Genomic DNA, 15,003 nt, shown 5'->3' with positions numbered 1-15,003 from the left:
GGAGGGGGGCGGGTTAACTGCACGAACATAATAATGTCCTGACCTGTACAAACAAGCTACTGCCCGGCCGCCATTTTAAGAGAAACGACGAAAACAAACCTTGACAACCAAAAAAATAAACCCCGCCCACCGCCGCACTGACGTGATAAAAGGGGCCGGATGAGAAAAAATCTCAGGAACGCCCACGAGTCGCCTCGCAGAATGACGGACGCCTCTGTTTTCCAATGGCTAGCCTCCATTTATGGAGCTAGCCAATGGGAAACAGGGGCGGGACAAACAGCCATACTTGCGCAGCTTTCGACAGGCCAAACCTAAAAAGAGTTCTTTAGATCGGAACAGCAAAAACGCTAAGAACAGACCTCGTAAGCTCTTTGGAATGGTCAAACACCAATCTAACAAACTGGCTAAAACTTTCAAAGAAACCTGAAAATCCCTAATAACCTGAGAGGAGTTCTCCTCCTTCTTTACAGCCAAAATTACCTCCCTAGGAAAAGAACTTAATTCCGCCACCAATATCCTACTTCTAGCGAAAGCTCTGGAGAAATGTGTGCAACTTCAACTGAGCCAACATATCACCAACTTTAATCTGCTAGACAAATTCCAATCCAGATTCAGGCCTGGGCACAGCACGAAAATTACTATTCTCCAAATTGTGGAGCCCTTTACCAAGGCAAAACATGTCTCCTAATTCTACTGGATTTATCCTCAGCATTCGGCACAGTCAACCACAAGAAACTACTTGAACGCCTCAAATTTAGGATGGGAGTAACGGGAATCATTCTCGAATGCTTTAGATCCTTCCTCCGGAACCGTACCCAGAGATTCTTAGTCAACAGTAATCTATCTGTTCCTTCCCCGATAACGATCTGAGTCCCCCAAGGATCAACTCTTTCCACAACCCTCTTCAATCTCTACCTTGAACCGTTAGCTGAATTACTACGTACCGCCAACATCTCCTTCCACATGTATGCCGATGATACCCAGATCTACATCAAAATCTCATCTCTAGAGGCGATCTACTCTTTGAATGTGGCCCTAAAGCTGACTGTTCAATGGCTCGCCAGCAATCAGCTCAAACTAAATTCACAAAAAACGGAGTTCCTTCTGATTTCCCCCTAAAAGGAACACTGACATCCGGGGATGGACCAATTCGATCACAGCACTAAATTGTACACTGACCATAGTGGAATCTGCTAAATCTCTCAGAATAATCCTGCACAGCAACCTGAATATGCGATGTCTAAAACTGCCAGGTTTCACCTGAGCAACCAGAGGAAACTAAAACCTTTCCTTGATACCTTGGACCTAAAAATGCCAGTCCAGGCATTAGTTATCTCCAGAATCGAATACGGATACTCAACCCTTTCGGGCCTGCCCAAGATCTCCACGGCCCCCCTAAAAGTGTGCCTCAACGCCGCCGCCAGACTCCTAACAGGGCGATACAAAAGGGGATGATGGACGGAGCGTTTGATCCAATCAAACACTCACACCCAGTCAACTGATCTGGGTTTGATCCATCACCATTCTTTAGCTCACTCAGCCACCCCAGTTCAGACATGGCCATGTGCAAATCAGTCTGACCCTGTGCCTCATGGGAACAGTCCAGCCCGAACTGCCAAGCCATGTTTTCCCTGGACCGAAAACAAGCATCCTGGGACCGGTTTCGGATTCATAATCCTCATCAGCCAGGCTATCTTGAATCCAGTGGCCAAGTGAGCAAGGGACTCACGTCTTAGCATACCCTGACAACTTATGGCGAACAAAGCGATACAAAAGGGAATGATGGACGGAGCGTTTGAGCCAATCAAACACTCACCCCAGTCAACTGATCTGGGTTTGATCCATCACCATTCTTTAGCTCACTCAGCCACCCCAGTTCAGACATGGCCATATGCAAATAAGTCTGACCCTGTGCCTTATGGGAATAGTCCAGCCCGAACTGCCAAGCCATGTCTTCCCTGGACCAGACACAAGCATCCTGGGACCGGTTTCGGATTCATATCAGATCAGTTGACTGGGGGTGAGTGTTTAATTTGCTCAAACGCTCCGTCCATCATCCCCTTTTGTATAGACTCCTAACAGGCTCAAAAAAATTTGACCACATATCACTACATCTGAAGGTGCTGAACTGGGTTCCTCTTGAAGCTAGAATCCAACTCAAACTGGCATGTATCATCCAAAAAGCACTACACACAAAATCCCCAGCATATCTTGCCCAGAAAATCATGGTTTCTGGAGGAGCCAGAAACTCCAGGTCCGCCAGAGAGTTTGTGCTCCAGCCACCAGGCTTCCGAAAGGAAAATAATTAAATTTGTGCTTTTTCTGGGGCCGCACCAAGAATCTGGAACCCGCTGCTATCTTTCATCAGAAAAATTCCTTCTCTGTCAATATTTAACAAGCATTTACAATGCAATGGTTTTGCCTTTGACAATGTTAGAGCTATTGGCATTGTAAATGTTAAAATTTTCATCTATTTTTTTTTGAGTAAACAGATAAATAAATGGTGTTGTTGTTTAGTAGTAAATAGCTTTATTTTTCGAAATTGTGAGACTTATTGCATTTGTACTTATACACACACACAGGTATATGTACACAGGGCTATACATACAGAGAGAGACAGAGAGAGCTAGAGTAAGAAAGACAGAGAGAGAGGGAGCTAGAGAGAGTAAGACAGAGAGAGAAGGAGCTAGAGAGAGTAAGACAGAGAGAGAAGGAGACAGAGGGAGCTAGAGGGAGTAAAACAGAGAGAGAGGGAGCTAGACAGAGAGAGGGAGCTAGAGGGAGTAAGAGAGAGAGAAAGAGCTAGAGGGAGCTAGAGCGAGCAAGACAGAGAGAGAGGGAGCTAGAGGGAGCAAGGGAGAGAGAGGGAGCTAGAGGGAGCAAGACAGAGAGAGGGAGCTAGAGGGATTAAGACAGAGAGAGAAGGAGCTAGAGGGAGTAAGACAAAGAGAGAGGGAGCTAGACGGAGCAAGACACAGAGAGGGAGCTAGACGGAGCAAGACAGAGAGGGAGCTAGAGGGAGTAAGAGAGAGGGAGCTAGAGGGAGTAAGACAGAGAGAGAGGGAGCTACAGAGAGTAAGACAGAGAAAGGGAGCTAGAGAGAGCAAGACAGAGAGAGGGAGCAAGAGGGAGTAACAAAGAGAGGAAGCTAGAGGGAGTAAGACAGAGAGAGAGAGAGCTAGAGTGAGATCGTATCATCACCCCAGTTGTTTCTGAATCCCTACTTTCACCGACTCTCATTCTAGAGGGGCCAGTTATAATGCCCCTGCTATCTAGAACACTATTTTCCCTTACCACAAATTAGTATCATATTAAGGATAAGTGGAGTCCAGGGTGCACCTACATGGTGTACATGCATGTATAAAAAGTGGAACTGCAGGTCCTGTGTTACAAACGGAAGCTATCTGTGCACTAGGAATTCTGGCAATTAGTCCTCTCCTTGAATGAATCTATATGCTTCAGAGTGAATGAGAACAAAAGTGAGTGAGAGAAGTGTCAGGGAACGCCCTTATAGGAAATCCTTCATCTTTCATCTACCAGCCCCTCAAAGCTATTTTGGTTACCTGTGCAGAAATTAACACATAGTTTGAGCAGCCATTACTTATCGAGGCAATTAATAGATGTTCCAAGAAACCCACACTGTAAATGTAAAACTCAATCATGAAGAATACATTTCCCATTCGAGTCACGGATTCAACAAAATGCAAGTAAAATTGTCGATTTTGTGCTTTCACAATAAAATATAGCCAAAAATATGTGTAATTTAAGGAAATCAATATCGTAGAAAAACCCATGTACGACAAGTAAAAATCATATTGTCTGTATTCTGACATAACCTTAAAAATGTCTTCTTACTGTAGTACAATGAAAACGATAAATCCTTGACATAATGACCAATAAAGGCTCATACTAAATGCAAAAGAGAAAATGGAGGTAGAGTGACATCAAGGTATTTGTAGGTTACTTAATGTGGTCAAGCAGAGATGGTACGACTGTGACCGTACTCCATGTTCCTCAGTTGACAATTTAGGCAGTGGATTGCATAAATACTCCAGTTTACTTAGTGACATTTTAAAAAGTCATCGCGCAACCGTAAACATGCTCGAGAAATGCACGATAAACACAGCACAATTAGAATCCCGAAATATCAAAAATCTGCTATAATCAGAAATACTCAATAATGAGAGAGCAGCATTCTCAAACGTCTACCATCATCAGAAAGCTGACCTAAGCATACACATTCAATGATTATCTGGGTCTGGTGGCTCAGTGAACTAATGCGTCCACTGCATGGGCCTGTGTTCGACCTAATCGTCACAGGTTCAAATCCCGGCGGGTCCACTTAGCCTTTCCATCCATCTGAGATTGATAGAATGAGTACCATTGAGATGGGTAATTATAAAAATCTGTTATTCAGCTCCAAGATACACTTTGTGTTATGATTAAGTATCAGGTGTAAAAAGGCAGTTGCCTTGCATAAACCTGGCCCGCCATTAATAGGCGCCTCTCATCCCATGAACAAGTAGATTTTATAAACTTCCACACCCCTGCCTTAGCAAACTATACAGCTGCAGCAGCCTTTAATGTAACAACAACCCCTATGCTTTTGTAATCGTTGCAGGGCTTCAGTTGCTGCCAAATCAACCTGCATTCACCTGAATTGCCAATCAGCGCTTCCAGAAAAGATTTGTGTCTTTCCAATAGGCATTCCGGTGCACGAGATGAGCGGACATCGGAGGGGGGCGGGAACGGCACACATGAACAGCGGGAGGGCGGGGCGGGAACGGGCTCACGAAAAACAACTGCACACATGAACAGCGGGAGGACGGGGCGGGAACGGGCTCACGAAAAACAAGAGATACACGTTGTGTTATGATTAAGTATCAGGTGTAAAAAGGCAGTTGCCTTGCATAAACCTGGCCCGCCATTAATAGGCGCCTCTCATCCCATGAACAAGTAGATTTTATAAACTTCCACACCTCTGCCTTAGCAAACTATACAGCTGCAGCAGCCTTTAATGTAACAACAACCCCTATGCTTTTGTAATCGTTGCAGGGCTTCAGTTGCTGCCAAATCAACCTGCATTCACCTGAATTGCCAATAAGCGCTTCCAGAAAAGATTCGTGTCTTTCCAATAGGCATTCCGGTGCACGAGATGAGCAGACATCGGAGGGGGGGTGGGGGGCGGGAACGGCACACATGAACAGCGGGAGGGCGGGGCGGGAACGGGCTCACGAAAAACAACTGCACACATGAGTAGCGGGAGGACGGGGCGGGAACGGCCTCACGAAAAACAAGAAGAAAAAAAACCAGCACTCACCTGGACATCTCGGCCCCGAGCAGGAAGGCGGGTGCCGGCAATGCCGGACCAGATTCGGGGGCGTTCCCGGCTTTTGGCTGACGTAGCGTGACGTCGCCAAAAGAGAAAAATTCTCGGGAACGCCCCCGAATCTGGTCCGGCATTGACGGACAGAGCCCTCTCCCAATGGCTAGCCTCCATTTATGGAGCTAGCCAATGGGAGGAGGGGGCGGATACCCGACCCCACAGACAAAACATAAGGTTTTCCTAGCGCTTGCGTACTTCGTACTTCGTACTTTGTACGCATTTGCTAGGCAAAACCTAAAAAGGAAGCCAAAACCTTCCTAATGGGCAGGTTTCTCCCATAAATCATGCATTGCACACACCGCTCAGTGGCTTTGCCTATTTTTGTTGCCGCTAGAGTTTGGACTGACTGGCTGCTATACATCTTGAACTGACCTTGTACCCCCATAAATGTATTTGCTGGATTTCTCTGCATTATGATCAGAACATTGTATACACCCTGTTATTCCCCAAATGTTTCACCTCCTTCTACTCCTACTTATGGTATTTTTTTTCTTTGACTATTTTATACTTGTATACAACGTGTTATCCCTGTACAGTGCTCTGATATCCTAACGAGTCATGTTTGCGCGCAATAAACCACTAAATAAATAAATATGTTAGTCTGTTATTTGGATTGAAAAGGAATAATGCAGAGATAAAAGAGGGTAGAGCCTAGATTTTCTTTTTTTTTGGGGGGGGGGGGGGGTAGTTTATAGCCATAGGAGTGGGTTTGGGATGAGTAAAGGGGAGGTGGAGGGGAGGTAGTACAGGGAAATAATAAATCAACTTCAGTGGTGCACGTTAATCTGTTTTTTGGATTGAAAAGGAATAGTAGAGGGATAGAAGAGGAAAGGAAGGATAGAAGTGTCTAGATTTTTTTGTAAGTTCATAGCAATAGGAGGGGGCTGGGATGAGTAAAGGGGAGGGGGAAGGGGAGGGGGAGGGGGAAGAGTCAGAGGTACGGGTTTATGAAGACCTGTTTGGAAGATGTGAATAGTAAAAGAGGTATGAGATGATGCAAGGAGAGGCAGAGGAGGGACGAGTCAAGAAAGGGTTATCCTGGGGATCATAGTAGTGGCATGGGGCCTGGGATGAATGAGAGAGTGGAGGTAGAGGATATATTGATAGAAGTATAGGGTGAGAAATAGGGTAGTGCATTGGAAAGAGTACTAGAAAGAGGTTTGAGATGAGTCAGAGTTGAGGTAGAGTAAATAATGAGAGCCGTATAGGGTGAAAAATAGGGTAGTGCATTGGATATGCTGAATTAGAAGAAAAGTTATAAATATATAGATCCATAACCACCTGGAAGGTATATAGATGCATAAAGAAAGGTAGTATATGTAGATTAAAGATGCATTAAATAAACTCCAGCTTTCTAGTGTTGTACTTTTTTATTCTTTGTAATTCAATAATGAAGCAATTGTAGATAGTTATGATAGAAGATGTACTTATTTATGCAGTCACTTATTGTAGGAAAGTAACCCTTTTTGCATGGTTGTCTCCCACTTTTTGCATGATGTTGATGCTTTTGACCAAGTGTGCCATGGGTTCCTGCCAACCCGGCACCCAGGGCATATTCTCTTTCCCTAAGACTGTTCTGTGTACCACCAAGTTGGCACCTCTTTGCTCAATCTGTACTATAACTTTATAAATGGTCTCATTACAGGTGAGGGATTTAAAATGAAACAGCAAAAATGCGCTGTGCGATTCATCCCTCAGTGCCCAACAAATGTCTCCAAATGTATCGGCGCACACAAAGTGTCCCGCAAAGTTGTACTCAACCACCAAGTCGTGCATAGTTTGACATACTTGTTCCTTTTCTCTTCCTTACTACTTTTAAAAACAAGCATTGGCATAGCCAATAGGTCTAGCTTTTGCGACCTTATAAGTATTTAGTTATGCAGTACAATATCCTTGGTACAACAACATCAACCGTTGCATGGCTAAACACCTATAAGGTCCTAAAGGCGAGACCTATTGGCTTTGCCAATGCTTGTTAAGTTTGCTTCTGCCTACCTTCTTTACCAAAAATAAAAAGGAAGAGAAGTGCTGTGGTCAAATGTATTTCAGCACTTCGTCATCATGGTCCCTCAACTGTAGCATCATTTCATTGTGGTCAGTGCCACTCAAGAGGCAAAGAGTTGCTAATTATGCTGGTCACAAAAATAGGCAGATCGCAGGTGCGGTCCTCATTTTGACATTTGCAGGTTGAATTGTTTGCCCTGCTCTCCCTACCAGTGAATGTCTGGGATGTGTTTTGCTGGCTTGGTTCTGCCATGTGCTTGTCAGGCCTCCTTATCAGCTTTACACAGCTGTGCGCTTTATCTTTCTGTTTTTAGCAGGAAGTGGCTCAGATTAATATGCCACCGATGCTGAGACAAGGTTTGAAAGGGTTTGATCTCTGGATCCTATTCCACACTTACAATCAGTGCCTTGCTGCCTTATACATAAAGATGGGACCCTGTGTTTTCTTTGTCATGCTCCTATTTGTCAATAGTACTCCTAGGATCCATTGCAGGAGAGGGCAGAATCATGCAGTGCCTTTGAAGGTGTTACATGTGAACCTTTCATTGATATCTCTGGCTCCCATATTATTCGAGTACACATTTTCTTGTCAAGCGTGTTGCTCTCATTCTTTTAGGCCTGGCTTGACAGCGCTGACCGCTGTGTGACCTATTGTTACCGATACTTTCAAAATGTATTGTGTGGCCTTTGACCCCACCCAAAGGAGTATTCTTTCTTGCACATTATGCTATTGGCTGTTTGGTTCAGTATTCAACCTCTTTGACAGCTCTTGTGTTGAAATGCACCAGGGATCATTTTACACCTCAAGAGTACAATAAATCACACAATAAAAATTATCTTCAAGATGAAGTATTAGCAGAAAGCCAACGTTATGGCATTGACATTGATTGTTTACCTTATTTTCTGAGGAAAGCATGGAAAATACGCTGTCCTGCAAGTTATGTCCTATCTGACTGCAGAAAGAACTAGCTATCAGAACTGAAGGACACCCCCACCCATACAGGAACTTGGTAAAAGTATGTTTGGTTCATCGGATTGAGCAAGGAGCGATCTTCGCAACACATCGGGATCTAGGACAAAATAATTTTCTTTGACCCACTGGAATTGTTGAAATTAAGAACACGCCATTGGTGATATTTATCCCAAATTTAAAGAAATTGATAAGCCATCCAAGCCTCCCACAAAAAGAAAGAACTGGATACAGAGTCAGTGGCCAGTGAAGGGATTTAATATAGGAGGAGAACACGCTATTGGTGATATTTATCCTACATTTAAAGAAATTGATAAGCCACCAAGGCCTCCCACAAAAAAGAAAGAACTGGATACAGAGTTAGTGGCTAGTCAAGGGATTTAATATGAGAGGAGAGAGATCACAAACCTTTCTGTCCATCCCTGCTGCCCTGGAACAATATAGAGGTCATAAAGACGCTTATATCTATGAAGTTTTATACACTGCAGCTAACCGCTTTTTCACAAATTAATCGATGTGGGTTGCTAACCTTTAACGACATCTATTGAGTAAGCGGAGTAACAACTAGTATGGAAATCCTGAAGAAGGCCTAGCCGAAACGCGTTGGTGTTCAACATATACCACCGGTGTCTGAATGTTTGGTTTTGATCATATGTGAAGTTGCATAATGATAATACTTTACATTATGTAAAGAATACACTGTTACATTATTTATTATCAATTACCTTGAATCATCAATTTTGCAAGTCGTAACAGTGAATGATCTGGTTTACTGTATTGAATTCCTGTTGAAGAAACATTATTTAGGCTATACCTGAAAATATTTGTACATGTGGTTCTAATTTGCACTATATCATTGGGAATGTGTATTTATTCATCTATTCGAGATTTCTATATGTAAAGTATATATATTTTTTCTACCTAAAGGATACAAAAAGAATAATAAATAAAAAAATTAAACATTTATCAACACTACAACTATTATGATTTTTATTATATCATTGTTTTTTTAGAGTTTACATGCCCTTGCACTGTGCCCGGTGTTCATTGTTTTTCAAATAAATTCAACAAAGTATGTTTGACTACTGAAGTATCAGAAAGTATTATTGCAAGAAGCCCATGCATGTGAAAGGTTGGTTAGGCCGTGGTGGAATTGGAATAGTTCACAGCGTGGTGCATCAATGATCAAATTGGTATCTGGGCTTCCTTGTAGAAATTCACATACTCACTGGTTCTACAAGATACATTTGACTTCTAGTAGGTTTTACAGACATCTCTAAAACTGCTACTGAAAAAATAACTTTGCAAGTAAGTGGCATCTTGGAAATAACTGGTCTTTGGTGTCTTAAGGTGTCTTTTGCTTCTGCCAGTATTTTAATCTACCATGCAGAAATTCCCTTGTTGAAGAAAGTTGTTTTTTCTGGGGAGATTACAAATTTTGCAAGTACACATTTTAATGTTACTGTCTTTGCTAGTGCTGACCAACTCTTATTGACTTCTTTTTATTTTTTCCTATATCGTTTTGCTGTTATTCTTCCATCAAACCTATTAGATTTTTTTATTGTTGTCCTCCAAGACTACTATCATTTAACACTCTGTTCAAGGCACCACTGCAATTTTTATGGATGTATACAAGAGTCATAGATTTGCATCAAATAAAGAATACATTTAATTTGTTTTGATTTTACCTACACACGCCTTGAAGTGATCATTATAGTGTAAACTGCAACAAGCAATATCTTTCTTGTAATTTATCCTAGAGTTTTTGATGCTTCACTGAGCATAGTGTGTACACTATCTGCATGGCGAATCCTCCACACACCCATTAAGTTGACTAACCGCTTCATGTTTTATCACCAATCTCGCACACCTCCTGTTAGTACATGTTAGTAGATGAGAAAAGTACACATTTTAATCTTTCTTGGGGAAGGCCTAGATTGTAATCTGATGTGATTCTATAGAGTGTTGGAAATTAATCAGCTGGGATTTTTCTCAAACTTTCTTGTTGTCTCCATGGCACTGTCCACTTCCGGGTTCCTCTTAATTGTAGTATTTTAATTGTGTCAGGACCCATCTTCCTTTTAGATCGCCTTTGACCTCTTGCAGCAATAGCCCCTTTCCATCGCCACTAAAATAGCTACACCTTTAATATTAGTCGTGAACATTCCATAGCTCTCACCCAACAGGCTTTGCACTAGCTTTTTTCTTTGCCTTCAGGACATTGAACACAGGTGGTGCAGGTGAAGTGCAAGGAACCCAGAAGTGGTTGGGGCTGGTAGACTGCCTGCAATTGGGGAAAGGCTGCAGAACCACCCGAGGCGTTGGCCTCCTCAAAACTGGCAATTTGTACGTGCTCACTGGGTAGGAAGATGCAATCTGGTGTTGCAAGCACCGCTTCCGAGTGCCGGGGAATCGAGGGGAGGGAGCACATTGGCCAAGCCTCTCCTTGGTCTCCTGTTGGAGTCGCTGCTGAAAACAATTAGAGTGAATGCTGCTGGCTAAGGAGTGAAGGGCTCAGATGTGGTTTCAAAAGAAAGAGATGGTTTCATGCATGGCAAGCTCCGAAGGGGAAACCAAAGGTGAAGAATTCTGGCAAACCATCTGTCAGAAGTAAAGGCATGACGTGCCACAAAAAGTAGTTAAAAATAATTAAAAACTTAGAAGAAGGGCTCCACGTAGAAGATGGAAGCAAGTGTCTGTATTTCTCCCTGATTTCAAATGGTCGGATAGTAACAGTGGGTGCTCGTTGAGTGTGCCCACACAGTGCAGCTATATGAAAAGGTATAGCCTTGGATAGTGGGAAAATTAGATCCGTGGTGATGACCAACATTATGTACACAGGTACAAATGCAACAAGATGAAGGCAGGGAGCTGCGGGTGAAAGAACACCGCCTGCTGGTGATAGGGCACTATCGGCAGGTGTCCTCGGGCAAAGAAATAGCTTTCTGCAGTATTTTAAACTGCACCTTCCTCAGATCCAGCCACAGACGCATTTTAGTGGTTTTTCGGACACCACTAGCTGAAGAATACACTCCACTTGTAGCAAACGCGGCACCCATGCTTTACCTTTAACATGGTTAAAATAAAGCGCGGGTGCTGCGATTATAGCAAAAGTAAAGAAATAGATGTCCGCGAGCGATGTGAGGAATGCGCGTTACTGTGCGCGTAACCGCACGCTCTAGGCCACCCAAAAAACTGTGGTCGGCTTTTTAAAGCCCACTCACTAAATGTCTCGCGAAAGCACCGCATGCGGTGGCTCAGGCGAGACCTAAAAAGTTGTCAGGAAAGACTGAAATTTCAAGTAGAACAAAGCAGGTTTCGTTGAAAGACAATTTTTGTTATCAATAATAATAAACGGCACTTCACACCGTTTTACTCCCACTTCTAATCGCATTAAATATTCATCAATGCACCAGATACTGCTCACAACCTAGAATTTTGTTCTGAATCGAAGGGGTATGCAACTTACAAAATACAACAACATTCTTCTTTTATTAAATGCTTAGGAGAACCACGTGAAACCATAGAACATCGTATAGAGCTGGAAACTATAGCCCACGAACTCATCTTTTGAATTTCATATAACTGGTTCGTTTTAACGCATAGTGTATGTATTGCGCAAACGACTAAACTGAGAAATGTAAATCTAACCTTGTGCAATGTAACAGGTGCTCAAATAAAGTGCTTCAATGCTCTTGGTCCGATGTAGCGCTATATAAAATTGCACAAAAACCTACGTGCACTTCCAGATAGCCTATGTGATGTTAACCAACTTTCAACAGAAGCACGTCTTCTTGATGTCGGTCACTGATTGTAAATTAGGCCGCCATCTTGTCGCGGCAGTAGCAGTGTGTAATATAATCACATAATACGTGTAAGAACAGTTTTATTCAAAGTGAATGTATTTTTTTTTGCTTTAAGTCACTACAGCCGACCATAAAATCATAGAGAAGCTGTACACAACATGTACTACGTTGGAAGAAAAGGTTTGATGTCATTATTTTATTTACTATTTTTATTATGGGCACGTTAAAAGAAAGTTTATAGTAAATGGAAAGCTTTTGCACGTTGATATTTTGCCAACTTCAATGGTTATATGCCGAAAAAGTATATTTCTTGGTCGTTTGAAATAGGTTTTCCGCTTCTGCTTCAAGTATTGCCCGTTTTCTAATAGCTAGTGAAGCAGAATATCTAGTGCCTTTTTTATTTCTACCATATGTGGACGGGCTAGTCTGAAGTGGCGCGAAAGTCTGACGGGAAGATGGCAACAGACAAATTGAAGAGCAAAGTGACTTCTGCCTTCAAGATGCATGGCTTGATCCTGCGAGCGTGAGTGTCATCTGAATGATAGGCAGGGGTAAAGCGGCATGTGTGCGAGTGAGCGGATACGAAGTAAAGTCGCGTTTGAGCTTGAACTCGGATCATCATACATTCTGGAAGCCTACGCAATCTGAGTCTTGTGTCTTCTATTGGCTCAGTACAGTGCAGTCACAACCTGACACGGCTACCGAATGCCCCCTCATTAAGTGTAACACCTTTACCCATTGTTTGCATTTGATCAATAAGCGCGTTGTATTTTGGGATTTGTAGTTTAGTTTTTGGGTTTAATGATGGGCTCATAAACCACAGCTTATAAACTGCTCAAAAGTAAAGATAGGCTTAAGGTGTCACCCCTTACGAGGGAGCACTTGGTGGCAGTGTAGAAACTAGAATTCTCTCTCTGGGTGTCTGGTGTTGTTACTGGACTCTAGAATCCTAGCTTCCGTAATTGTTCTCAGCAGTGCTTTAAATGGGCTGAAAAATTGTCTTTTTGGGGGGTGATGGTAGGGAAAAAAGACGATTCTTAAAGAAGGGTTGGCAAAGAAACGTATCTTGCAATCCTTTCAAAGTGTCTTGGCTTAAAATATGTAAACTAAAATGTAATTGGAGAAATTTTCATTTTTGAAAACATGCGACTGAATTAAATATTACTAAGTTCTGTGAGATAGGTGTCTCCATCACTCATGTTCTTTCTACGCCACTTTCCTGTGCAGTCTTTCACTCTTTTAGGCAGTGCTTTAAATGGGCAAAAATAAGTGCAGGTACTCATTAAAATGAGCTAGAGGTGTGGTGAGTGAGTGGGGCTATGGGCAAGACATGATGATACTTAATGACTTCTATAATAGTTGCAGCCCATACCACAACACATGAGAAATGTGTTTATATAAATAAAACCGGTTAAGTCGTTACACAAAATAAAAGACAAACACGATGACATGTTAACATTTCCTTGTTTCGTAATAGTTGCACCTTCTTAATGCCATACTGTTAATTGCTGTTGTTTGGCTCAATACTATATATTTTTGAGCAAGGGAGTAGTCCGAAAAGGAAAATACCTCGACTTCGAACTAAAGCTTTTATGGCACCAAGTAAATGAAGCAAGTCATCACGACACTCCCCATCTTATCTCGTCCATCAATCTATCCATTCATACTTTCATCCACTGGCTGATGTCCACCAATTAACCTTTACATTCTGTGGTCTATTCAGTCTTTCATCCATCGTTCAGTATTTCACCAATCCTAAGGTCCACCCTTCCCTATCCATCCACCTCCAAACCCATAAATCCATCCATCCTTTCACTCATTCATCCATCCTTTCGCTCCTCCATCCATCAACCCTTTCTCTTCTTCATTCACCCTTTCACTCAATCCGTGATCTCTTTCTCTCATCCATCCACTCTTTCATCCATCCTCCCTCCCATTCATCTACCCATTCTTTCACTTCTCCACCCACCCATCCTCTCTTTCACTCTATCCACCCTCTCTTTCACTCATCCATTCTTTCACTCAACCATCCTCTCATTCACTCATCCATCCATCTATACCTCCACTCTTTCATTCACCCATCCATCCAAACTTTCACTCGCACAACCACCATCCTTTCACTCACTCACCCACCTTTTACATTATTTATGAATGTCGTTGAGGTGCAAATAGAAGAGGCCTATTAAGAAATCCACTCTAGCTGTAGCTTCTAAAGCAGGGGTTCACGACACCCTTGATCTTGAGTGTTGCTCGTGGCTACTTATTGAGTTGCAGAAAGCCCCTGTAAAGAGCGGGAGGAGGCAGAAATAGGTTTAAAACTTATTTATTCTTAAAGGTATAAATAGACCCACTGGTGCTAGAGTCCAGGCATCTCTTCAGTTCAGTTCCAACCGCTTCACTGAAGTAGAATCTGGATCACCAGGATACAATAGAAGAATTCCATATTACATAGCTAAGAATCTAACAGAGATGAAAGAACTACAACACTAAATAAAGAGAACTACAATAGAGGTAGAAGACATATACCACAGCCCCTCGGGTTGATTCTTTGTCTTGGGCGCTATTGATATGTTAATTCGATTCATTTGTATGTTAAGTCGCATTTGGGAAATGTCTTATTTTGGTTGTGTTTGGAACCCCTGTCCTCCTGTTTTATTGCATAAACTGAGGCATCAGTAATTTATTTGTAGTAACAGTCCCTATCTTTAGTATCTTTTGACTTCCCAGCCAACTATCATGAGGTTGACAATTGGACTGGGACCCTACTATTGTGTTATACAGATATGTAAAACTTGAATATCTCCACTGGAGCCACCTCAGAGAACTGTTGTTTTCAG

General features: G+C 42.5%; 1 protein-coding gene across 1 annotated transcript in view; it reads left to right on the top strand.

Annotated features, from left to right (window-relative positions):
• The first annotated feature begins 12,580 nt into the window (after positions 1-12,580).
• Positions 12,581-15,003, top strand: part of POLE2 (DNA polymerase epsilon 2, accessory subunit) — a 404,236-nt gene continuing 401,813 nt past the window's right edge. The window contains exon 1 of the mRNA XM_086936593.1: positions 12,581-12,689. Within this exon, the coding sequence (XP_086792719.1) occupies positions 12,622-12,689 (68 nt within the window). The 5' untranslated portion in view covers positions 12,581-12,621. The remainder of the gene's footprint in view (positions 12,690-15,003) is intronic.

This window comes from Lissotriton vulgaris, chromosome 9 (genome assembly GCF_964263255.1).
Source record: "Lissotriton vulgaris chromosome 9, aLisVul1.2, whole genome shotgun sequence".
NCBI classification, from domain to species: domain Eukaryota; kingdom Metazoa; phylum Chordata; class Amphibia; order Caudata; family Salamandridae; genus Lissotriton; species Lissotriton vulgaris.
Note: the sequence above shows the minus strand (reverse complement) of the source record. Positions and strands in the feature narration are given on the sequence as shown.